The 26,999-nt window shown below is 38.9% G+C and overlaps 2 protein-coding genes across 2 annotated transcripts in view; both read right to left on the reverse strand.

Moving 5' to 3' along the window:
* Positions 1-34: 34 nt before the first annotated feature.
* On the reverse strand, positions 35-8,272 carry LOC145405455 (GSK3-beta interaction protein-like). The gene is made up of 3 exons (XM_080276800.1): positions 8,193-8,272; positions 2,127-2,338; positions 35-610 (listed from the first exon to the last, which is right to left on the reverse strand). The coding sequence occupies exons 2-3, from the start codon at positions 2,321-2,323 to the stop codon at positions 430-432; spliced, it is 378 nt and encodes a 125-aa protein (XP_080132926.1). The 5' UTR covers positions 2,324-2,338; positions 8,193-8,272; the 3' UTR covers positions 35-429.
* Positions 8,273-18,436: 10,164 nt separating this feature from the next.
* LOC145405480 (uncharacterized) overlaps positions 18,437-26,999 on the reverse strand; it is a 33,137-nt gene continuing 24,574 nt past the window's right edge. Inside the window, exons 9-16 of the mRNA XM_080276833.1 lie at positions 26,323-26,499; positions 25,408-25,578; positions 23,842-23,905; positions 22,981-23,103; positions 22,311-22,483; positions 21,827-21,971; positions 19,558-19,663; positions 18,437-18,620 (exon numbers count right to left, since the gene is read on the reverse strand). Of these exons, the coding sequence (XP_080132959.1) occupies positions 18,437-18,620; positions 19,558-19,663; positions 21,827-21,971; positions 22,311-22,483; positions 22,981-23,103; positions 23,842-23,905; positions 25,408-25,578; positions 26,323-26,499 (1,143 nt within the window). The remainder of the gene's footprint in view (positions 18,621-19,557; positions 19,664-21,826; positions 21,972-22,310; positions 22,484-22,980; positions 23,104-23,841; positions 23,906-25,407; positions 25,579-26,322; positions 26,500-26,999) is intronic.

The raw sequence follows: 26,999 nt of genomic DNA on the forward strand, positions 1-26,999 counted from the left end.
CAAGTTAACTCATACTCTAGCACACACGGCAGATCAAAGCTAAATAGATCCAGAATCATGTGAGAGTTAAGTCACTTTGCTACCATGGCAATGACAATTAGCTTATGTTCAACACTAGGAAACAAATTATGGCAGAAGGCAGTGACTATGGTTTCTGAGAGGTAGCACTTGAAAATTCATAGCAGCAGCAATGAATAAAACTTGCCATCACTGCCACATCCAAACAAAAGGCTAGTCACTCGGCAACATATGACACTATTCCAGAAATTATGCCCATACTGTATTATACAACATATAACACTTTTTGCAACTATTATTCTGTTCTGTAATGTAGCTATGACACAATTTTCATGAACTATTACTGTTCAGTAATGTATGACACTATTTTAGCAACTACTTGAGCAGCAGAAGTTGACCAATCACTTTCCATCACTCATTAACCTCCACCCCATCCTTCTCCTCACTAGCAGCCAGCACAGATAACTTCTGTGCCAGAGCGGAACTGAAGCTCTCGCGGTAGAGTGGGCTGATGCGGTCCAGGAGGGCATATGGTGTCTCAAAGTATTCCTCCATGGGCTGTGAGTTGTCGTCGTACTTTTCACTTACAATCCTGCATGGTGAAAAAGACTGGAGATATAGTAAAGGTCTACAAAGGTCACATAATCAAAGAGGATATCAACACACCTATGATAAAGCAAGACTACAGTCTACAAAGACTTAAATACAGTGACATACCAGTAAAGCCTAAATCTCTGACAAATGTAACTGAAACCTGCTGTTATCTAAATATATGCTAACTTCACATCAGAATGCATGGATATATTGGAAAAGAGAACGGATATAATGATGATGAGTTTATAGTTACGAAAAAGTAATGATTAATCCTTCACTAACCATGTAAGGGCACTGGAGGGCCCAAGGTTGGGCTACCATGCAGTAATCCACACCATTACTGGTATAGCAGATCAACCTATGACCCTGGAAGTGCCTAGATGACTGGAAAACCTCTGATCACCTCTTAGATTTGAACCATGGTGCTCTCCTCCAACATTCCAAATATTTATTTGTCTTCTAAACAATATACTAAAATCTAAATAACAGTGACAAGTTATATGACTAGTAGCCCTAAAAGTTCCACTCCTGCCTTGTCATGTGGGGTGCCACATATCCATCCATCCACCTGCTCATTCAACCTATCCAACACTCACTCTTCCCAGTACCTGCGCAACCCACCAAGCACACTGATCTCAGCCATCCACCCTGCCCACCCACGAATGTCACCTACCAAGCTCATCTAACAATGCCACCCAACACATCTACCCACTCACCTACCCACCCTGAACCCACCCACCAAACCACCCACACAGAGCACTCCAGCCACACAATCTTCTCAGCCACCCTGGCAACCCACGCATTCCAACAACCTATCTTGCCCACCAACCACGGTCTCCCAGCCTCCCCACCCACTCTGCTCACCCAATGATGCCATCCATCACATCAACCCACCCAGCCCTGCCATTGTACCAACCCATCTCTCTCCGAATTCAGTGTAAATGTAGTGATTTCTTGTTCAAAGATGTGCATGAGAAACTTCACATCTTTTTCTGGCAATGTTCTTCTCGCTATGCATGTAACGTATGTGACAAGCATATGGCTCACCAGTTTCTCTTGCAAGATATCACAGGGCTACACTAGTAAGGTACTAGGATGCCTATTTATAATATAAAGTTATATTAGTTTTCTCCAATTCAAAAGACTGTGTATGGGAAAAACGTTAAAAAACATCACATGTTATTCCTGAAGCACTTCCACTGCAAGGTTGTGTCACAGTCTGACCACAAAATATATGTAAAAAATTTTAGTGACAATTATAACTCAAACAGATGCTATTTCAATAAAACCCAATGACAGTATTCCAAACACATGCATACTCAGGTCAATGCTGATACTCTCAGTTGATAGTATAGAAACTTTTTCTGTCCAGATTCATAAAATTCAATGTTTAAGCTTTAAAATGTTATATAATTTATATGTTTTTATATATTTATATATTTGTGATCAATTCTGAGACTGACATACACTAAAGGTTGAAATCTGCATGGAATGACCCAACAGGTAAGCCCTACCTGAAGCCTGATGCAGTGAGCTCAACACAGTATGTTTTGTCCTCTCTAGTTGTGAGGTTGAAAAATATGGCAGTGTTGGAAGAGGGCAGGTCAGAGACCACCATCTGTGCTACACAGTCCTTCACGTCCTGGATGACTGCTGCTGCCTCCACGTGCCACTCCTGCTCATCCAATACCCGCTCCTCCTGGTCATCCATTCTCCCACGTTCATGCTTTCAGGATTTAAAAGGTGTATTTACACTGAAGAAACTGTTGTAGGCACATTCAAAATTTAACAAACAATAAACCCTTTCAGTGCTCCTTATTTATTTAGTTGTCTTTTTTGCTGTTGTTACTACTCGTGGATTATATTCATCATATATTATTTAGCCTAAGAATATTATTCATAGCGAAGTGGTTAGCAGCAGTTTCCAAACACCCATTCAGTTTAAAATCTCCCTCCAAGGGTGAAAGCAATCTGATGGTAGCAAGAATACAGGACAAAATAAAGCATCATAGCGAGAGTTCTGCAAGCCCTTGTGATACTGAGCAAAGGGGTTAGATACATTTTTTTTTTTCCCTCTTCAGTAAAACAGATGCCTTTAATTTGGTTTGACAATCAATTTTTTTATTTATTTATTCATTTTGTACTTTTTATCTTTGACTTTTTCATCTTATTTTATTTTTTATTTACTGTATTTTTATTTTCTTTAGTTAAGATGGGACCCAAGTAATGAGAGGGTTAAGGTATTACAGCATTGCTCAGTCTTTCTTGCCAATAATCTTCTGTTAACAAGCAATGGATATTCAGTGCAGGAGAAATCAGAAAGTTTGTTCAGATATTACAATACTGTCATGTTGCAGCACAGTGCTAAGACTGGTACTGTAACTGCATTAAAATTGAGAGAGAAGTGTGTGAACAACATGAATGTCACAAGACTGATGACAGTGTGGCCCTGGGCTCTTCGGAATGTGAACCCAGTGGACTGCAGGCTGAAGGTACCCTTCTTTTGCAGTCCATCTTCCTCCATTCAGGGGACCAACCAGGAGTTGTGGAATGTTTGTATACCCACACTGCCCAGTTATATCAAGTGCCACCACATGAAGGCATCTCTCTCCAGCATCATTCTTTCAGTCTGTCAAGACTACAATTAAGATGTGTGGCCCAAATTAGTCATTCTTGGAGTACTCTGCCAGGGTCATGTTACATCCTCTCTGTATGCCCTGAATACAATAGTCCCTCAATCATCTGATGTAATAGGGCCAAAGGTATGACCAGGTAATAGCCCCGTCTGGATAATGGACTATTCCCTTGGCCCCCATTTGTACGTAACCTAACTTTGAAAGCCAGTGTAAGAGGCCACTACAATACATAGTACAACACTTGTTCCTGGTGTTTAACACTACTCTGGTCAAGCAGACCTATAAACCACAGCCAAGTAATTACCATGGTCAAGCAGACCTATCAACCACAGACAAGCAATCACCACTGCTGGGCCACACCCTACAGTGACCATAATTTCCACCTGGATGCAGGCATTTTGTCTGGATAAAATAGAAAAATGTATGAATAATGGTTTGGAACAGCCAGATCACAGCATCCAGTTAATGGATTGTCCAGATAGTGGCCATCTAGATAATAGAGGGATTACTTAGTACTGATGCTGTAAACTGGGGAACTCCATCATCATTAACTTTCTTACTATAATGATATCTGAGGGAGTTAATTCTTCCTACTTTCTAAACTGTATTCAGTTCTGGAAAAGGGTCTTGTATTGCTGAGTTGGACACACTCCCCAATAATCCTTAACCACTCTAAAATTGGTGACAGCATTTTAAGTTTATTCTTGATGTTACATGATGGCTGTTATTCAGTAAAAATAAACACCTCTTGCACTGATAGAGTTAATTAAGACTATACATAACCCCTCCATCCTAAAAAGCCTATCCTATGCTAAATACTATTGTCTGGTAATTGCAAGAGTAAAATTTACTCACTGGGAATATGAATAATGACTATCTTTTTTTTACTATATTACTGCCATCACCCAATGATTTCCTGCAGCTTAGGATCCTTCTCACAGTTTGAGGGTTAAGGGCTAACCATGAGTACTCATGACCATCATCACTTGTACAACACTAGTAAATGTTATGGTTAGTTTGCTTCTTTTTGTATAATTTTTCCCAGAAAAAAACAACTTGCAGACTTCCAACCTGTGGTTCTTCTTCTTTGCACAAAAAAACATTGCAACCACACACGTGCTAAGACAGTTTCAAAATGTCTGTGCTCATCATCTACATTCATTTTCCACAATTACTAAAGCCTTCCTTATCTGGGTTGGATGTATGTTTGGCAAGATGATGATGTACAAGTAAAGTGCAATGGAATACGATACTAAAAGGATTAAGGCAATGTTCTCTCTCTCAACATACTCTTAATCTTTTTATGTGTCTCTGCATATACCCAACTAATAGGGAATCCTGGCATTAAATATTCAAACCCACATTCATATGCAGCAAACAGTACATGCAACCTCGGCCCATTAGAAGACACTGTCCACACCTGACTATATACCCTAAACATTAGTGGATTTTTAACCAAACTTAGCTCAGTATGTGCTTAGTGTGTTACCCACGCACACAAAAAAGTTGTGAACACCATTTACCATAATTATTTGCTACATAAATCTAAACTTAATGTATTCTCTAAGCTTTCACTGTTTCATATTTGGTGAGATAATATGCAGGGACAACCACTTATCAAATATTTAAAGAATATCCACAGTATGGTATCAAAAATAATAATCTGAACAAATATAAAACAACATACTGATGCGATACTGTATTAAGTTAATTTACCACGGCATTATGGATTGTAGGCAAAAACTTCATGTTCAAATGCAAAGATCTAATTTCACTTATCAGTAGTCACAGATACTGTAGCTTTGCCTCTGCATATTTCATTTACTAAGCTTTAATAACTGGTACTTTTCTTCAGATTACAGTACACACATAATTAAAAGCAATAACAACTAACGAAGCACAAATGTACTTACATATCTGTCAAAGCTTCTTTCCTTGCCTGGTTACTGACAAGGACTAGACAGATAACTAGATGCTTCCCCAAACTTTCACAGAACATGTGTACTATTCACTATTAAGCAATTACAAATGGAGTACTGTGGTTATTATGGGTTTCTGTGCATCCGCAGCACATTTCCAACACTCATATTATGTAGAAGAAAATATGTGACTAACAAACATGAACTAGACGGAGTACTCAGTGCGCAACACTTGTACCCAACAACTGTTCAAAAGGTCGAACCCCTGACCACAGCCTGTGACCCTGACCTCTGACTGCCTGGAAACATAAAGAAAATTAGTTCAACATTCAGAAAAAAAAACTGGCATTCCTGCTGTCCACCATCTATAGTGCAGCCAGCTATGTAGGTCCTATAGGAGCCAGGGAACAGGGGTTAGGAACATGATTGATTTCACTGCCTCTTGATGAACTACCTACACAGGGGCAGAGAGGCCTTCCCAAAGCTTAGTAATAGTTGTATGAATATGAAGTGTGGATAAAGAAGAGAAGAGGATGGTAAAGTATGGTAATGAATTTAATCTAGGATGGCAGATATGAGAAGATGGTATTGTGTGAAATAACAATGAATGGAAGTGGATAACTGGGAATGAGTGATCTTGGTAAGGTCATGTGTGAACAGTAAAGGATCAGATAAGAATGTAGGAATGCTGATGGCTGGCAGAGAACAGTGAATGTGTATATTAACTTACTGTAGCCTTTATGTGGGCTATTAGGTGAGGTCTTAGTCATGATAAACAGCTCAAGCAGACAATTTATACCTTGAGCTGAAGAAATATACAGAAGAGAAAGACAATCTACCTATTCATAGCCAGATGCCACGATCCCATAAAGGATAGCCATTTGTCAAAGTTAGTTGTTTTAAGGGAAGGGGCACTAACCCTCTGCCAATCAACTTGTTGACATGGAGGGAACAATATGGCAAATTTTTACTCCTGGGCACTCTTGGCTTTCATAAGGAAACAAGGGTTTTCTCAATGAATCTGATGACTTTGAAGATGCTCTGTTTGTCAATAACAGAGGCTAACCTAACTTTGCATCTTTTTCAGAGGAAGTGATCAAAGTGAAACAAAATTTCCAATGACTTTTAACAATTTTTATGACTTTGGCATTCATATGTCACTGATGCTTCACCTGTCAAAAACAAAAATAAATATAATCTTACCTAACCTGGTATTTTTACACAGGGCTGCTGTGCAAGCCTCATGTGTTGGATGTCACTTCCAACGTACAGTACACATAACATGAAATCTATCGAAAGATGATTTGAGACTAGTCTTCCTCAGAAAGATGATATATACCTGTATAATAAAATACGTATACAGATTACTTGAAAGAAAAATCCACAAAATATGTGCCCTTATTAAAAAAAAAAAAAAAAAAAAAAAGTAACTAAAGAAATATAGTGTCTGTGATATGTGAGGTTAAAAACCTTGACAGTCCATTACTGTACTCTCCAACATGAACCAGGTCAGTGCCATATATAGATAATATTCAGTCAATTTTCAGCAATTCACATCACTCGATCCAGGAAATCTGACAACCACACTGTAGGCCACTTTATTTTGAATATATTCCACTATACATATATTTTCAGAAATACGGTATACAGTATATTTAATGTGAAAATCCGGTATTTAAATACCTTGGATCTCTGCTGATGTCTACCAGTAGCCAGCTATATTTAACATTATTAACATGCATTTTTTATATTTGAAAGCTGGCTATACATAGATAGATAGATAGAAAGCTGGCTGTCAAATGCAAGTAAGGTTGGGTTTGGTTAAATCAGTGTTTCCCATTGTTTTGACACAAGATACACTGACACCTCCAGTCAGTGAGATGTTAAATTTTTAGAAGTAACCAACGTTTTCTTTTATTATTATTTTTATGGTTTCCAATGCAAAATACTGTGCTTTAATTAGTTTTGACCCTCATTTTTGGGGGAAAATCCCCCTTTTGGAATTTTGAGTAAGATTTCCAAAAGTGGGTTTATCCCCCAAAATCATGATCAAGATTAATAAAAAATGCACTATTTTGCATTAAAATAACCCAAACTAACCTAACCTAACCTAGGCCTAATCTAGAGCCTGACATAGACCAAATGCACACGCCTGCACAAGCCAATATGGTGCAACATTCATCCGTTACTGAGCGACAACCTAACCTAAGCCACTATATGACTACCCCTACAAAATTTGCTCCCCCAACTCAAACTAGCCTTAAAAGGTAAGTCTTAGTTAGAATAGTTCAGAGACGTAACATAATGAAAATTGGTAACGTTGGTTACTTCTAAAGTTACACCAGTGAGATCGTTGGTAAACATTGTCACGGGCAACCTGCAAGCTTCCTTAATTACCCAAATATATATTTTACCTTGGGTTAACCTAATCCCCAAAATAAGTGATTTACAACAAATATCATTCATTCATTCATTGCCAGACTCCATGTATCCCAGATGGGGTGGCCAATGGCTTAGAGTTAATTGTTTTACAGGGAGGGGCACTAATCCTCCACCAACCCCACTTGACACGTAGGGATGCCAACAGCATCTGGTGTTCCCAAGCGGTCACCCATCCAAGTACTAACCAGACCCAACGTTGCTTATGAAGCTCAAATTATTCAGATCACACTAAAATTGACCAGAAGATATACTTTTTATTTGAAATCGAGTCATGTGAACTACCGAAAACTGACCTCATATTCACATGGGCTTAAGACAGGAAACTCCCACCAACAAAGCACAGACATACAAGCAAATACATATACCCAATACTTATTATTACAAATTAAACCTCACCCACATCAAGCTGTGTACGAAATTACAAAGCTCATCCTTGTAATGGAGGCAAGCCTTACGTAATAAAAATTACTGGTGATCAAGGAATACCATGTTAACAACACAGGTGCAAGACTTCAATGGGTTTAGTCAGCTGGCTCTCCTGGGAGTCTTTATGGCAAGCCGTGGTTAATGCCTCTATACTCACATGCTCTAGTATTAATGCAGAGGAGAACTATGGTGTATCAATATATTACCGCTACGTAACCCCCAGCTAAATATATTCACTCAAGTGTGTGGCTTCTGCTGCAAGGATGTCCGCTTACGGGGTTATTAGATTTTGCCACCTACGTCTAATGCCAAATATCAACATTTTAAATCGAATAAAAATCTGAATTGTTTATAATTACATATAATAAAGTACACATGAAATGAATATAAGCAATCAAGTTTTACCTTTACATTACTGGTTAATGAAATAATTTTAGCTCCGCGGTATTTATCTATCAGCTGATCATTCGGCAGCCTCCTAGTACTACAACTTTTCCTTGATACCATTTCATGAGGGCATGCCATTTTCCATTCTTCTGCTTTCTCATGTCACAATACTACAGAGTCAAGTTCCTCATGTATATCGTAGAAAGAATGTGTTGTATGTTCTCTTCGTTTTCTGTAGGCCAAGAAACCATTTACAACGCTGGGTGGTAACCATATAACCAAACCATACGTGCTCCGTACGTGTCAACAAGTGGGTTGGTTAAGGGTTAGTGCCCCTCCCCATAAAACAAATAACTCGAAGTCAAATGGCCACCCCTTTCGGGATTATGGCGTCTGACAATAGATAGATGGACCAGTGCTTGTTGGCATGGCCTCATGTCGTTATATCTGGGACAATTAGCCTAAAATTTATGATACATGTACAGTGCCTTGGCCTGTTCTTGACACCTTTTTCTTAGATGTTCAGTGTTAAAATGATTTTTATGGGCTGAAAAGTATGAAGTAATTACTGAAAAACGGGTATAAAATCACTAAGCACAAATTAACCATCCCAGTACAGGCACATGTTCTGTTTGGCATTGAAAGCAGTACAAAGTAAGTTCAACTTAAAACCCCTTAGCCTCTTTGCCAGGAAATCAATTTAGTTCCAATTAAGTGCTGTAAACGTATCTTTCTAACTACTGTTTTATCATCATCATCATCATCACCAGGACCTCCTTTCCCACCCTTGGGCAGAGTGAGGAGTAGCAATGTACAGACAGCACAAATTTGCCCAGTCCAATGGGCCACGCTTCCATTCGCTCACCATTCAAAACTCTGGAATCCTGGCTCTATCTGATATGCCAAAAACATTCACCAAGTTCTGTAGTTTCACATAAATGTATCTGATAGTCAATCCAGACACTGTCATGTTAAAAAGGAGTGCCAAATCTCTGATCATGTGCTCCTCCTCATTATATTCATCAAGCCAGCTCGATCTCTTGTCAATCCCTAGCCTCACCGACTTCCAAACCTTTCTTCCTCACACACTCATCCCCCATATCCCTCCACCTTCTCCTTGGCCTACCTTGCCTCCTCCCTTCTTCAAAGTTGTTCAGATATACCTTTTTCACCACTCTATTGTTATCCATTCTCTCCACATGACCATACCATCTCAGTACACTCTCTTCGAATCTAGTGTCCACAGACTTCCTCACTCTGCATCTTTCATGAATCACATTATTTTGTATCCTATCAACTCTCTGTACTCCACATACATTCCTCAGCAGTCCCTATTGATCATGTATAATAATCAATCCTTAATCCCTAGCTTTTATAAATATACTGCAGTATATAAACTGAATTAATGGGTATGTTTACTGTAAAAGCATGTAAAAACTTTTTCTTATTCCAGTCCCCTCCCCCTATATCCAGTAAGATGGGAAATGGATAAAATCATGATAAAAATCAGTAGAACTTTATCCATTTATTTACAAGTTGGAACCTAGAGCATACCTATACATGTCAGTACACTACGGCAGTCACAGTTGCTGACAAAGGGAATGACATCAGTAAAAGTCACGTTACAACTACTCATGCCCTCTCAACGCAGTACAGTACTTTACACAACTATTATTATATTATCGTGCTCATTTTTCAAAACAGATTAATATTTCACACCAATATAGTCTTGCAACATACATAATGATAAATACTCTACTACAGTACTTCATCAGCACTAAATACGATTGTCATGGTACAAATTTCATTCATATGAGGACAACTCTTAATTAGTTCCTTCTACCATAAAAGTAACACAAACTTCCTTAGATAAGAAACATGGTCTGGATGATGATGAAACTTCCAGTCAAGCCATTGAACTTCACTGGGCATACTACTTATGGTACATCAATCTGCTTAAAGTTATTATAATCATCCTAATTCAATTTTCCCTGTTTATGTAAGACTGGGAGACTCACAGCAATACGTTTTCATCATCTGAAGGACACAAGTCGGAGAGTGTTGGAGAGGGACGCCGTAACGTGGTAACCAGTATGACTACTCAGTTGTAGAAACACCCCTTAACTCCCCGTTTAAAAAAAAAAGAAGGCTCGAGGGCTGCATGAGAAAAGCAATTTCAGTCTGTGCCCCACTAGGTCTGTATCCAGATTATCCTGGGGCCACAACAAGAAAAGCAACACAAGGCAGAGGAATGGAATTGAACTGAAGAATAAACTACCCTGTACTAAAGCCAGACAGACATCAGAGATCATACAGCACTCAAAAGCCAGAGGAGAAAAGAAATCCATGGTACTACTATGACCAAAAACCAGAAATTTGCCAACATTTCCCAGCTGGCTGTGGCACTGGATGGTGTTACATGAACTATTTATACATGAAAGCATTATCAAGGAAACAAAGGAGTACGAGTAGGAAAGATACTCTCCAACGAAAGCAAGACACAACAACAGCAGTGGATTGTCAACAAACTTTAACTTGTGATAGTAATACAATCACTGTCATCTCTCTTCCTATGCCAAAGGAAATACAGTATTAAGAACTCATAAACACAGATGCTGAGTGGTCCAATTATCACATTTCCAGGCCAATACAGAAAGGAAGGGTGTCGAGTACGAGTAGGAAAGATACTCTCCAACGAAAGCAAGACACAACAACAGCAGTGGATTGTCAACAAACTTTAACTTGTGATAGTAATACAATCACTGTCATCTCTCTTCCTATGCCAAAGGAAATACAGTATTAAGAACTCATAAACACAGATGCTGAGTGGTCCAATTATCACATTTCCAGGCCAATACAGAAAGGAAGGGTGTCCCTAAATATTTTTTTTATTCCAACCTGGCCTAAAGCTGCTATATCCCTATTTTGAAACTAAGCTGTAACAAGAAATAAACACTAGAAATTGATGCTATTCATGAAAAAATGCTGCTAAATGGACGCTGGGGGTACAGTACTGTCTAAATGAAACAAGCTGCAAAAGACCAAAAATCTGGGACAAATTAGAGTAAAATAAGAGTACTGTATAGTCACCTACTGAAGCATGCAAGGAAGCATGCAGGGAATACACTATTTGGTTGGTAATTTTTAGGCCTGGTCTCACTGTTACCAAACTTAATAGGTATAGACATGTGAACATGTAACGTATATAAGCCATAAAAATTTACTACTACTAATTTTTTGTACATTACTGTACTAATATGCATAACTGGTACAATATGAATTAAATACTGACTCTACACAAATATATGTTACCATTTCTAATTATCATAAACTACATCATAAGAGTATCTTATATCACACATGGATACTTTTTATTTATGATGCCAATGGGTATGAGTAGCTGATAATGACTGTCTAAACACAGACAAAGACAGCACACTTTCTACTCCATATTACACAAATTATTCTCTCTCTCTCGCTTACAAATATTCAGTAGTTCATGCTTAATAATAGCCATAACAAACTTCCCTTCAAACACTCAACAAATTCTTTACTTCACTATAATCACAACTCTTTACCTCACAAATCACATTCTCCTAAAGGGATGTGAACACCTGGTGATCCTGCTGGGCACCAGTCAACTGACTGCCATAAATCTTTAAAGTTTTTTTTTTTAATGGCTCAAGTAATATTCCAATTAAAGTTTTAGAGGGACTGTTTAATAACATTCCAGTGATCCACAAATACTGGCAAAGGTAATACTTACTGCACTTTAGGGCCAGATAATGTATGAGCACTTCACAAAAAAGCAGTCAGCTGACACCACCACAAAGACAGACACTAACATCACACAGGCACACACGCACGAACGCACATACACTGGCTATTTCCTCTGATAACCAAACTCTGTGACTAAGCAGTGCACCTGCACTGAGAGGCATGAGCACATGAAAGTTAGTGTCAGTACAGTATAATAAATTATATTAGTTGGTTTTGTTCATAAATAACAAGTGACTATGTGCCAATACAGTACACTGACTTGGCATGATACACATATATGAACTTAAGTCAAAACACATTATAACATGTAACTACAGTAACCTGTACAGTTACTTCTCTCATCAACAAGCATGTAATAAAAGTATATACAAATAATCTTCGGACAATACATCTTCAAACAATACACAGCAATTGCAGTAATATCTCCAAAACTACAGAAGTTACCAATCTTGAAATTAATGAAGTTAACATTAAAACAAATCTTGTATATACAGTATGAAGGACTACTGTACATATGAAGATACTGTGAGTTTATATATTTAGTATATAAATCAGTGGTACCTAACAGTTATGTAATAATTGAAATTTGGATATCTGCATACAGAATACTATTTCTTAATATGTCATAAAACCAACACCCAAGGTCCGGCACACATATAGTGGTACACATTCTGTTCCTAATATATGTGTGTACATATTGCATATTAACTAGGTATGTATGATGATGATGATGATGATGATGATGAAGATGATGATGAAGATGATGATGGTGATGATGATAAAACTAAAGCATTCTGTATCAATGTGTACTGCACTGCACACACAGGCTTCAATAGCAACTTGCATGTAATTATTATGGAATACCACTCAGAATGATAAAATCACTATAAAAGCTTCAAAGGCTATACTTGGTCTATCTTTGAACAGATATTTAGAGGACTATGGGAATACTGTAAGAAGCAATAACTGAGACAACTCCATTCAGGTTGCAAATCAATTACTCTTTTTAAAGATATTCATTGAGCTATATAACAAAATTGTATTACTGGAATATATGAACAAAGATCAACCTCTTCAGTATGGCGACTTATTTTCCTTCATTCTTATCTCCTGACAATTTCACTTAACTCAAGGGAGATTCTGATTAAAACAAAAAAAAAAAATCTCAAGATGAGTTAATTGTCTGGGGATAGCAAGAATAAAAGGTAAGACATCTCCATACTGAGCAGGTTAAGTTGCATCTAATCAAGAGCATACTGATCTGAATAATATACTGGATATAACATTATGCAGGCACACATACTGTATATATTTTTAAAATTGAACATTGTCATTCTAACATCAGAATAAAGAATATGTTATTCTCTCAGTGCTGTATTATTTCACTGGTTCAGTTATGAAATGAATCAAATATCATAACTCATTCAACTCAAAGCTACAGTTTTTAGTTTATTCTTGCTCTCTCTCGATGATTTTATTCAGGTATCTTTAAAACTGAAGGAGTTAGATATAGCCTTCACTTCTAAGTCTCTCCCCTAACTGAATAAAATTATCTACTAGCAGTAAAAATAACCTAAAAAATGTCATCAAAATTCCCAGGGTTAAGGAACGCTACATCACCGAACTTTCTGATTTTAGCATTATGCTGAATTATGTACAGGACCGGGATACACAATGCACATACAAACAATTCCCTGTTTTAACTCAGGTTGCAATTTACAGGAAGGCCAAGGAGGATGTCGAATCTTCCTCTGTGCTATGCTCTAACTTCAACATCTTAGTTAAGAGACAAAATTCAATGTTGGTTACAACAGTTTTCTGCAGGAAGACCATGGAAAAGTAGAGAAAAATCTTCCCTGGTCTAGTTCTTCCTGTAAAAGCATATCTAAGTGACAACAGGGAACTGATCCTAAATATGTCTGAGAATCCCATCCCAACTTAATATTATGTGTCCATCTATAAACCTCTTTACAAACATGTCACCATCACAGATAAGTAAGTGCAGTCCTCATCACACGTCAAGCATGTGTTTAAAATTCTGGAAATTTTCCCATACAACTGGTACTGAAAACTTGGGAAAAGTGGCAAATATGCTTTATGGGTACAAATGGAACTTTAACTCCTCCAATCCAGTGACATATTTAATTTTAACTATGGTGCCTTCAAAAAGTCACCCTTAAGCTGTAGTAACAGATGGCATCAAGCTGAATGAGGTTATGTGTAACTGTTATGTTATACAAGGAGGTCTGTAAATAGCACTCCACTACAGACTCATTCGGATGTATCTCGTGTGTTGTGGGGACGTCTCAATCTCCTGGTATGAATACCAGTGTGGCAGTGGGAGTAGGAAATTAATAAATGACGCAGGATAGTCATCAATAATGCTGACTGAGCCATTCATCAAACACAAGAAATCGGCTGGTGGAGTGAAAGAGATGCATTATATATGGGCCACCTTGTATCTGGTGAACTTGATAACAGAAAAGAACATAAAAAGTCCGCTTGAAATGAGGACTCTACTGTTACTGCATTTTACAACAATACCATGACTGCAGTCCATACTCTAGCTGGTCTACAAGGCTTCATAATACCCTTTCCTTATTATTTTGCATATGACGTCTGAACATTCTCTTGTATATTATTCATAATGTAGTAACATTAGCATGGTTTGCATCAATAATATATTGGAGAATACTAAGGTGTAATGTGCAAACTAAATAAAAAGAGAAAAGGTGTTAGGAAATCTCATGACCTACTCAGAATATGACCTTATCTTATATATGTGACCACAGATACTCCTGTACACAACAAACACAGCACACTCCTTCAAAATATACATCTTGAGATACATGTACATAAAGTAACATGGAATACTGTACACTTCAACTCACTATACCATTACAACAAAATACAATAAGCAATACTGATCGTGGTATGTACACTGCTGGATTAATTCTTTCGTAAAAATAACAAGTGTCTTTTTTTATCCAACACAATCACGTACAGGACCTGACTAAACGCTACACAAGCATACACAGATATACAGGGTTGTCTGTAAATATTGCACACCCATTGACACTAGCTGGAGAAATCTTGTGTGCTGCATCTACCTGGCATCAAGGAAAGGGATGCCTTCATATGGGGATACCAATACAACCTGGCAGCTATTTTCTTTTTTTTAATAAGATGAACATAGGCAGGAATAACAAATATATAGAAAAAAATCCATACAGCAGACTACATTTGTCCTCCATTAATGAAAACCTGTAAAGGTTTGACTTGAACTGCTGTGGGTTGAAGTCTGGGAGGAAACTACGAGTAATCTTGGTAAGCAAATTTCAAGAAGCTATATAAATGTCCCTCAATTCCTTCTTTATCTCCCAGAAGGAGGATGCTTAACTGCAAGAGAAGGGCAAATTCAACTTGCAGCCCACTGGGTTCACATTCACATAACCCCAGGGCCACAAAAGTAACAACAACAACAACGATAACCCTGAATTATTTTCAATTTCCCTAACCCTTTCCATATTTAACAATGTCTATTTTTATAACTTCCACTGACTGCATGGTTGGTTGCTAATATCAAAAGGCAGGGTAGATACTGGCGAAGCTAAATAAGCTGTTCCCGCAACACACAAGAATTCAAGAGCTGACTATCAACCTGGGGCACAATACACATACCATATATGAACCCCCCTGTATGTGTATTTATGCAAAAGTTGGTAAATACTGTATGACAAACATAGCACCTCATATATATATATATATATATATATACACATGTACTCCTATGCAATTACGGATATATGTGTAACTCCTTGGAATGATAAGCCACTAGAGACAATGAGGCATATTCTAAGCGGTTTATTCTGCACATTACACTTTATTATCCTCTTGTATATTACTGATACAAGCTATTTCAATTTGAAAACCATACAAATATCACACAAGAGAATGTTAGTGTAATACGCAAAATAAATATCTAAGGAAGAGGTGCTAAGAGGATTCCTATACCACTCAGAACAGAGACTAATATTTAACATCAAGTTACTCCATCCTCTCAGTAACTAGATCACGATAAAGAGTAAATAATTATAGAACAACAATAACTGAGCATTTTACACAACACCTCTATATCTATATGGCAAAGCTAAATAAAACTAAATACTATCAACAAGTCACCTCGAACTACAAATCAAAATGCACAAATACACAAAAACTGTGATGCTGATACTGTATAAACCCTTTCAATCCCATGCTGTATTTTTATATTTTGTTACTGTTATCTCCACATGATTAAATCCAACCCAGCACAGATCTCTAGCAGTGGAGAGGTTAAGGACGGCCATATCTAAGCTCTCCAATTCTATCAGTATCTCCATAGTATGAAAAATAAATAAATAAATAAAAGTCTCGTGGTAGAAACAATATTAAATGTATCATCAGTATGAAGTAATTAACACCATCACATTAATGGTCATTTCTCATTTATTCTTACAGCCAACATACAATTTTATTCAGTCTGTGAGAGCCCCTGGTATTGAAAGGATTAATGACTGCTGTATCTATCATTTCTCAATCTGAAATGACTGTTGGGAGGCAGAAATAATAATATAAAAATGACCTGACTGAAGGGGTTAACTCCTTCAATCCAATGGTGTATTTTTTGCTTTATTCTTACTACCAGCAGATTTTTTTTCACCTTAGGAGAGACTTTCTTTACTGAAGGCATGAGATATAGCCCTCATTAACCCTTTCATTTAGAGCGGTCTTCCTAAGTTGAATACAATCAGGAGGGGAGAACAAGAATAACATAAATACAGTAAATATGTTACCAGACTGGTGGCCTAACACAATAAACAGTCAACACACTGAATAGGAAGACACCTCTGCACTCAAGTCTCACTGTCAACAACCCTGACTTCTCCGCTGGGTAGGAACAAGTTGTATAAATATCTACCTGCTATACACTACTGGCACAGGACAACAATTTAAGGAGACTTCAACAATCAACATGGATTTCTTCACTACAACAATGTGGAGCGGACTCGCCAAGACCATCTTGTTCAAAACTTTCTCTTTCTCTTAAGCATGATGACTCCACTGTACTGGGAAAAAAAAAAAAAAATAAAGTACTGTATATCTTTGAAAACTTACTCTAAACCCTCAAAACCAGGTGGCATCCTTTTAAGTTTGTTTTTGCTGGTATCTGATGATTAATTTAGCTTAGGATTGACTTTCTGAACTGGAGGGGTTACATTTCGTTTTCGTTTTTAAAGGCTCCAACATGCTTGCATGTGTCGGCCTTGGTCACCTAATGGCAGCTCTCCACGCTGCACGATCCATTGCAGCCACCCTGTTCAGTCCTTTAACCCTGAGGTCACACTTAATGACCTCGTCCCATGTCTTTCTCGGTCTACCCCTCGTAACCCCACCCCCAATATTAACACTTCTCATCTTCAATAAATGAGGCAGTGCTGGAGAATGATGCCTTATTGTGGTGGCACTCATATGACCAGACAGTGAAGCTACCTGGTAATACAATTGCCCCTCAATCTTCTCCCTATCCCCCCACCCCCCAAAAAGAAGAAGGTAGACTGCAGGAGAATGGCAACTTCAACATGCAGTCTGCTGGGTTCATGTCCACATGAGCCTTGGGTTGCAATTATAACAAGAGGCCTTCCCTTAGTTGAATGAAAGCATCTGGTAAACTGTTTCCTCCGACTTACCCTGAAACTGCCACTTCTCTATCTTCAATGCCATGTTCTAACAAGATCAACACCAGAAAATTATGGTAGTTACAAATTAAGTGTTGTGAAAACGTTGCAGAGCCATAGTATTGTTGCTCTCTGCCATTGAGCACTGTACGGAGTCAGTATGATGGGTAACTCTCAAGAGCAATTCCAGTCTTGTCACCTCATATATTGTATACATAATCAAAATGGCATTGGATTATGAGCATTCATTTCCATTATAATACAGTACCAGTCCCACAGTACCTTATGAACACAACATCCTAGTTAAACCCTCCAATATTTCTGATTTTATTCTTCCTTTTCCAGATGAGTTTATTCAATAGTGGCATTTTCATGGGGTTCTTTAACACTATATCTAGTTCCTCATTTTGAAAAAGCTCCTCAAAGCTCAATAAAAATGTCAAAGTAGCATAAACAAAATGAAAAAGACATCCCCAGTTTCAATGGGTTAAAGAACTATCAAACTGAGATCCCACAATCACCTCCTAGATGCAAATATCCTTGAATAGTCTGCTAGTAGTCCCTCAATGACCCGATTGTGCAGCATTACATCAGTCATGAGGTCATGTGCGTTGGTGTCCCTGGGCCACAGCAAACATGGTCCAAACACGATGGCCAGGTTTGAGATGCTCATGCGGTTCTCTTTCTCGTATTCACTCACCCTGGAATGAATGAAATACAAAGTACACTTACTTGCTATTTAAATTTGCTTCACTTAGATGTCTTTCAAATGAATTTGTAACAATATTAGAAAATTATGTTATTATAGGAATACAAAAACATTTATATCTGTTTATATTGCTCAGTTAGTGATCCAGAAAAGGATTTGAAATGGAAAAATTTGAAAGACACCAGTGCACAAAGAGGCTAGCTCAGACACACACTGTCTCAGTGTTGGCTACCAAATCTTTCAAATCATAGAAGAATTACTTATCAATACACTTCTGTTTGAAGAAGCTTTGGATTTTATTTAAACCTACATTGTGACCGGCAAACACATTATTGAAATTACACCTGTTCTTCACTACAGTCCCTTCCTCTGTTCCCAATGATGAAAATAATGGTAAGGTCATAACTATGGTGTTCATTATGTAGTTATTTCAATGATCCCTGCTCTTCTAAAATATCCCTCTTCCATTAAGGTGGGCACATAGCACTCCTCTAGCAACACATTTTCATCTCTTTTTGTGAGAGAGAGACACAAGTACATACAGCCAGACTGCAATGCTCCCACCACCCTTCCCTGCTGCAACACCAACACAAAATACAACTCATAAACACCAATTTGCCCACAATATAATGTAGCCTCCCATACCTTGACAAACCTGCTCACCACAGGCACCACATTTTCACAACACACAGTCCCTCACATAACCTCAACAAAAGACCTCCGAGAGTGACCTGTTAAGTTGCCAATTTCCTGCAGCCCACTGGGTTCACAACATATGCCCAGGATTACAACAACAACCTCTTTCTGCCTGACTCTCCAATGCAAGAGTTAACCAATACCATCAGCCTTTCATTTTTGCAACAGGTCACCATTGCAACTATTCCTCAGTCTGTATTTCCCTCTGACCTTATCTGCCTCTTGCCACTCACCTCAGAAGATGCTGCAGGAGGACCATCAGTGTGTCATAGTTCTCCAACGGGAGTTTGTTCACTGCCTTGGTCAGCTTCTCCGCCTGCTGGTTTTTGCGACGGTATTCTGTGAAGGTCGAGAGCTCTGGTTAGTACTACTTTGTACGTCATCATTATCACCGTTACCATCTCATACCAACAAAAGCCATCCATCCTCCCATCAAGAAAAACATAAAATAGATTATCATTCATCATAATCACTTACCTAGACCACCAAAAAACCATCCATCCATCCATCCACTGCCCAATCCTGCAGGGTTAGACATCAATGATCAGCCCTACCTTAGCCACTGTAACTCAGGCCATCAAAAAATAAAAGAGCATCAATAATTGCTGATCATCTTTGGTAATACTCAACTAGACCAAGAATCAAATAATGTGAAAGATGCATTTTCATCCCATACACACTCCTGTTGAAGGACAAAGGTGATGCAGTTGTTTCTGTCTACCTATCTATAGCCAGATACCTTATTCCAGCTGGTGGCACCAAGGCGCAGCCTGGTGATATAAAATTCTTTTATTCCCTCCCTATCCCCCAACAGGAGGATGGTCAACTCCAGAAGGGCAACTTTAGTCTGCAGTCCACCAGTTTCATGTTTAGAAGTGTCTACAGCAACAACAACTATAGTGGCGGCGCACGTCTCTGAGGTTGTCAATATCGTACCCTGGCAACCTACCATTCAAAAGTGCGTCCGATTTCGTATCATACTGTACACGAATCATGTTATTATGCACGAATATATTATACATGAATATTATTATACACAAACATATTATACACAAATCACACGAGTCTCATATTATACATGAAATCGGACGCACTTTTGAATGGTAGGTTGCCAGGGCACGATAATAACAACCTCAGAGTCATGTGCCGCGACTATAACAATCCTGCAGTCACTCCAGATAAAAAAAGGACAATCATGCTTGTTACACACACCACATCAAACAATCCCATACTAGTAATATCAGTCTGCATTTTGTGACAATTACACAGCATTATTAAACTTCACCCTATAATATAAAATTACTGGCCAACACAAAGACTCCAATAAAAATTATTTCAACATGCTAACACTTAACAGTCACACATATGGTAATACTTTAAGTGAACAGGGAACTGGCACTATTAGCAAAATAATCTGCAAAGAAACATTAGAAAAAATGCAGAGGAAACTTTACAAGTAATTCAAGTTTGGATGTATAAACCTATATCTTCAGCAGAGTATACTGTATTGTATTGCAAAAACTTTTTTTTTTTTTTTTTTTTTTTTAATTACATGGCTGGAAAACTTTCAAATACTTCTCAGGTATTCAAACCTGCATAATACATGTGACTGTCATCAAAACTGGCACATTTGAACAACTAAACCATTTTTTATTCTAATCCGTACAGTAAACAGTTCTGTACAAACAACTCATCAACATGATGCAGCTAAACAGGTGGACAGGGGTGGATGATGGAAGGTTGATATATCATGCAAAGATAACAGAGGATGATAACAAACTTCAGGAAGGGTACCAACATCTCCCATACATACCTCACCCTTAAGGTACTTGTGCTGGCAGGAAAAAAATGCATGAAATATTATTCAAATGCTAAAAACACTTAGAGCAACATATACCACAGAGTCTAGTTACACTGAATGGTAAACATGCCAAGAACTGTACCTCCCAAGATTATTACATCACTTGAATATCTATAATGTAATTCACAATAAAGAGGAGATTCACTACCAGTAAATGCAGCGTGCAAACAACAATATGATGGTTATAGTCTTCATTTACCCCTTCACTAATAGAGATTCTCCTTAGGTTGGGGAAAGCTTGTCTGGTGGTAGCAGGAATATACTGAAAACTGCAACACTGTATTCAAAGTGGATCATGTCCTGGTAAGCCTAGGGTTACAACAAAAACAACATCACCAGGGACTTAAGCATATGGCCATTTGACTCTACTTACTTGTGACAGAGTTTACTGACTAAAAAGTGATGACTGTGGAGCTACAACCAATTTGTTTTCACCTGACAGACCTGGGCCACTCCCACAACTTGAATACTAAGCAGTGGTTGCATTAAAATTCGATGATCTTTAAATATAAGATAGGAATTGTGTCTCCTTGGGAACCAAACAAACCAGCCCTTCAATTTGTCAGGAGTATGTGATACAGTTACCAAGTCGTAGCCACACTTCCCCAGCAGACCCCACAATAAGCCTTCCCATTCCCTACCTGAGCCTGTTGCCTGAATAAAGTCTTGGTAGTTTTCGTAAGGGATGAGTGGCTCCTTCAGTTCCCTAAAGAAGAGCTTCAGGGCACCAGATAGGTTGTGGATCTCCTTCTCTTTACTCAAGATGGTGTAGTTCCTCTGACCAACCTGCACAAAAATAAATAAATACAATAGAAAGTAAGCAGTGTATCCACTACTCTTCTTTGTTACAGTACTAACACAAAGCACAACTCATGAACAACCCTATGCTCTTACATAATGCATCCCCCTATACCAGAACTGCACTGAATTAGGATGCCTTCATAAGGTGGCACCAATATAACCAAGCAGCCCTGTTGTCAGGTTATACAAATGTCCTTCAATTCCCTATCCTCGGAAACAAGGATGGCGAACTACAGGAGAAGAGTGACTTTAGCTGCAGTCCACCAGGCTCGCATTCAGATCAGCCTTGGGTTGTAACTACTACTGCTGCTTGGCCCAACTGACCTCGTAACGAATCTTCTGTATCTGTGCAGCATTGCCCGAGATGCGGTACAGGCCGTCGGTGGTGAGGTTCTGCTCAGACTTCTCTATGTGGTTGATGCACTGCAGCACGAAGATGGGGATGGTTGTCTTGTCCTGGATGTGAAGCTCAGCTAGTGTGCTCCCAAAGACAGATTCTGCAGCGAATAAAAATCACCATCATCATCATCATTGTCATCATCACTACCATCAAATCATCATCATCATCATCATCATCATCACCACCCTTTTTCCCACATATGGATGAGGTGAGGCAGGGACCAGAATGCAAGAGAAGAGAAAGCATGACAAAGGAAGAACTAATCAGCAGCATACTCAATGAAACAAACCACACAATCATTCACACACCCTTCAGGCCCCAGAATCCTGACTCTACCTATCATGTCTATCTACACATCAAATCAAATGTAGCTATGGAAGAGAAGCATTAATTTATTCTAGTCTATCCCCATCTTTTCAGCAAGACGTGGAAAATAAAAGTGGAAAACATACTTCATCAAACTCCAACTTCCTCCAACTGCATGAGGCACAATGTGAACAATAAACCCCCAAACACCCTTTGCATTTAAACCCTATTTGTGCCACATCCAGGTTGAAGCACCACAACCCACTAGAACACCGGGCAACACATTACCTTTGTATATCCCCTTCTTCTCGAGGGTCTCCTTCATTGGCCGGCGCTTGATGAACTGGCGTAGTTTGTCAGTGATCCCTTTACTGTCTGTGTTCAGCTGCTCCATACTGGTCTCACGCTTGACTGTGTAGCAAGATGGGCAATATTAATCCCCTCATGATCAGAACTACTCTATATTCTATTTCAGATAATGCCAGATGATATTATTCAGCTTAGAGTGAGTCATACACAGCCAGCTCTTTCTTACCAACTTATTTTGCTCATTATGGATAACAACCTTTCGTATGGTATTGATGTAAACTATACTGATATTAAAATGCCTTAAGTAGTAATACCTTCTCTGTGCTTGCCCCTCCTTGAGTGCTACAGGAAAAAAAAAATACAAATAAATACTGTACTATCTGCAAGACAGAAAATTCTTACAATGAATGGTACAGGTATATGTAATCCCTAACAAAACAAATATGATGATGTTCTCCATGCTATCATTCTTGCCAAAGCACAAAACTGTACTTAGTGTAGGACAGATATTTAGAACTGGTTGGGTTTGACAAAACCTTCATTAACCCTTTCAAAATATTCTGCAAATCTATCCACCAACAATGTAGAAATAACCATGAGTAAGGTACTCTAGTGGCAGCAGCAGCTGTAATTCCAGGCACATCTGAACATGAACCCAGTGGACTGCAGACTGAAACTGATCTTACTTCACAGTTCACCATCATCTTTGGGGATAAGGATGAGATGGAGGAACAGTTGTATGGCCAGACAGCTTCACTGCCGGTCATACCAGTGCCACCAGAAGAAGCCGTCTCTCGCCAGCACAGTGAGTAAGGTAGGAATACAACAACAAAAACTCACGCTTATCAGATCCCCGCTTTCCTTTCTTCTCCTCCTTCTCTGCCTGCACATATTCCACACCATCCTGCAATACCATAATGACATTAATCTCTCACTGTGAAACTGAGGTTGTTTGTCGTTTTCGTTTTTGAAGGCTCCAACATGCTTGCAAGTGTCGGCCTTGGTCACCTAATGGTGGCTATCCATGCTGCTCGATCTCTGGCAGCTTCCCTATTTAGTCCCTTAACCCTGAGGTCACAGTCAATGACCTCGTCCCAGGTCTTTTTTCGGTCTACCTCTCGCTACCCTACCCCCAATATTAACACCTCACCTTCTGCACCCAATGATCATCCCCCTTCCTCTATGCATGCCCAAACCTCCTCAATCTACCTCTCCTCAACACAACACCAATACACTCCAGTCCCATCCTACCTCTCAACTCTTTCCCTGTAATCCTAGTCCCCTCAGGCCTCACACTCAGGGACGCACTGCACATCCACCTAATTATTGTCATTTCTGTACGCCTGAGCCTACAAATATCCTCTTCCATTACTGCCCAGGTCTCACTATCATACAGCATTACACTCCAAACGCATGCTGCATACAAAGATCCCTTACCACGGAGGGAGAGCCCTCTCAATTGCAGGAGAGGCAACAGCTCCCTGAACTTCTTCCAGCCACTCCTCTCTCTGGCCACAGAGCTAGCTCCTGCCCCACTTCCAGCAAATAACATGTCTCCCAAATAACAAAACTCTTCCACACATTCAAGAGACTCACCAGCTAGTTCAATCCTTTCACGTCTGGCAATATCCACCTGCTCTCCCTGACACACTGCACACATGAAATCAGCATCATCTTGCAGTCTACCTCTAATACCACTGCATCTCTTAAGCACCCACTTATCACAAACACTGCACAAGATGGAATTACCTCCCATGCCCTTGTGGCAAATCGCATATAGCCACTCTCCCTCTTCTTTGACAAAAACTGCCACCAGCACTAGATATAATCATTTTTGTTTTATCTGCATTTACTCTTGAGCCCTTGTGCCCCATACCATCTCTCCACTTCCTAAATCTTTCCTCTGCCAAGCTTTCTCATAGTCCACTTCACCACTTCTCAAGGGACTCTGTCAAAGGCCTTCTCCAAATCAACGAAAACAAAGTACTGTTCTCTTTTCTTTCCTATATACTTTTCCTGAATCTGTCAAACAATGAATATGGCATCAGTGGATGCTTTCTGAAATACCATAACTTTTTTTCCTATACCAGTAACTGAACTGAAATTAACTACTGTTTTCACAATACCTTGCTAAAATCTACAATCCCTCCATCTTGAATGCCACACTGTAACAACTGATTAGCACCCAAATATGATGCTAGCCATAAAGAAATGCTATGGAAAGTATGTAGAGCTGTAACAGTCTTTTCCTGCCACTGTGCTACATGGAATAATCTATAAAAAGATGGAAATCTGAACCTGGTTAAGGTGAAAAATCTATTGGAGATCTGCTACAGGGATCAAAAAGGAATTGCAACTGACACAAGCCAACACTCTTACCAAACACAAAGCAGCATGGCCACTCACATGCAAATGGAGAATCTTTAACCACTCCTGTTCGATCTCCCAGTCATCAAACTGCAGCAAGACTTCCGTCTCGCGGGCATTGCGGATCCCAAGCACCTGTTGTTTACTGGTCTTCTTGTCTGAAGCGTGTTCCAAATAGCACGGTGGGTAAAACTCAAAGATTTCTGCTTTCTGTGGAGCAAACATGGGGAATTTGTTACGAGGTCTTGCCAGTGAGTGCAAACATTTTAGTTACATTTTTTGCTCCTTTCAGTCTAATGACATAATCAATATTTTATTCTTGATATCTCATGATTTTTTTTTAAGTTTTCAGAATATCAAAATTGGAGGGACTATATAGTCTTCAATAAACCCATCACTACTGTGGCACTCTCTTAAACTCACTAACTGTCTATTAAAAAAAAAAAAAAACTATAACATGTAGTCACAAATGAAATGTCTCCATGTCACCCTGTCTTCTGCCATTTGGCTGCACTCTCTCCAACTCACATCACCCTTTCTCTTCTACAGTACCTCATCACATCCCTCCATCTCACATCCTTGGTCTTCCCATCCCCCTCCATCTCGCTTACATAGATGCACATAGTCTAATTTGTCTTTTCATACAATCCACAAAGAGATCTGATATCCTTGTTCTTGATGTAGGACAGAATTTAACTCAATCATACATAAATTTGGTCAATGTTCCTTCACAGATATGGGAGGTCCTCTGCAGATAGTGAGAAACTTGGTGGTGATCAGTGTCATGAACAGAAGCAATTTTATTCACACCAAGAGCAAATTTTGGTACTAAATTAACTTTCTCTGAACCCAAGACACTACATACTTCAAAATTTATTTATCTATCTATTTACCAACTGCCAAATGCCGACTGTAGAAAAAAAAGAAAAAAAAAGAGCAAAACAAGACACAGACCTTATCTTCATCGCGGGACTTTGAGAAGTAGAGGATGCCTGTGGAGCCGGTGTCAAACTCTCTCTGGATGAAACGTACATAGGAGTTCACCCAGTTCTTGCGCACCTTCTTCCCTTCTCGCAGCAAGAATGTGCGGTGGACAAAGCCCTCACGAATAACATAATCAACCAACTCCGGCTGTGTGAAAGGAATGAATAACTGCCTGACTAACTGCCTGACTGACTAAATGACTGACCAACTGACAGACTGACTGAAAGACAGACCAACTGACAGACTGACTAAATGACTGACTGACTGACAGACTGACAGAGCAGTTAACTCAACTGACTAAATGACCGAGTGACTGACTAACTGAATTATCGACTGACAGACTAATGAACTGACTAGGTTAATGACTGATTGACTGACTGAATGACTAACAGACTGACACACCAGCTGGCCACAAATCTGTGATACCAGCAGCACCAGTACTAATATTAAACTAACCAGCAATGATGGCAAAAGTACTGCTTTTTGCAGTAGATACAAATATGGTGTTCCTGTAAACAGCACCATTTTAATAATCAGTATGTCCACCAATGTTCTTACCTCTTACCCCAGTTCTGGTTCTATACAGAACACAAGGGAGGCTGGATGAATTTAAAAATATATAAACAATGAACACGCACACATTTTAA

Source organism: Coenobita brevimanus, chromosome 67 (genome assembly GCF_032717465.1).
Source record: "Coenobita brevimanus isolate Jiangsu-jjx chromosome 67, ASM3271746v2, whole genome shotgun sequence".
Lineage (NCBI taxonomy): Eukaryota > Metazoa > Arthropoda > Malacostraca > Decapoda > Coenobitidae > Coenobita > Coenobita brevimanus.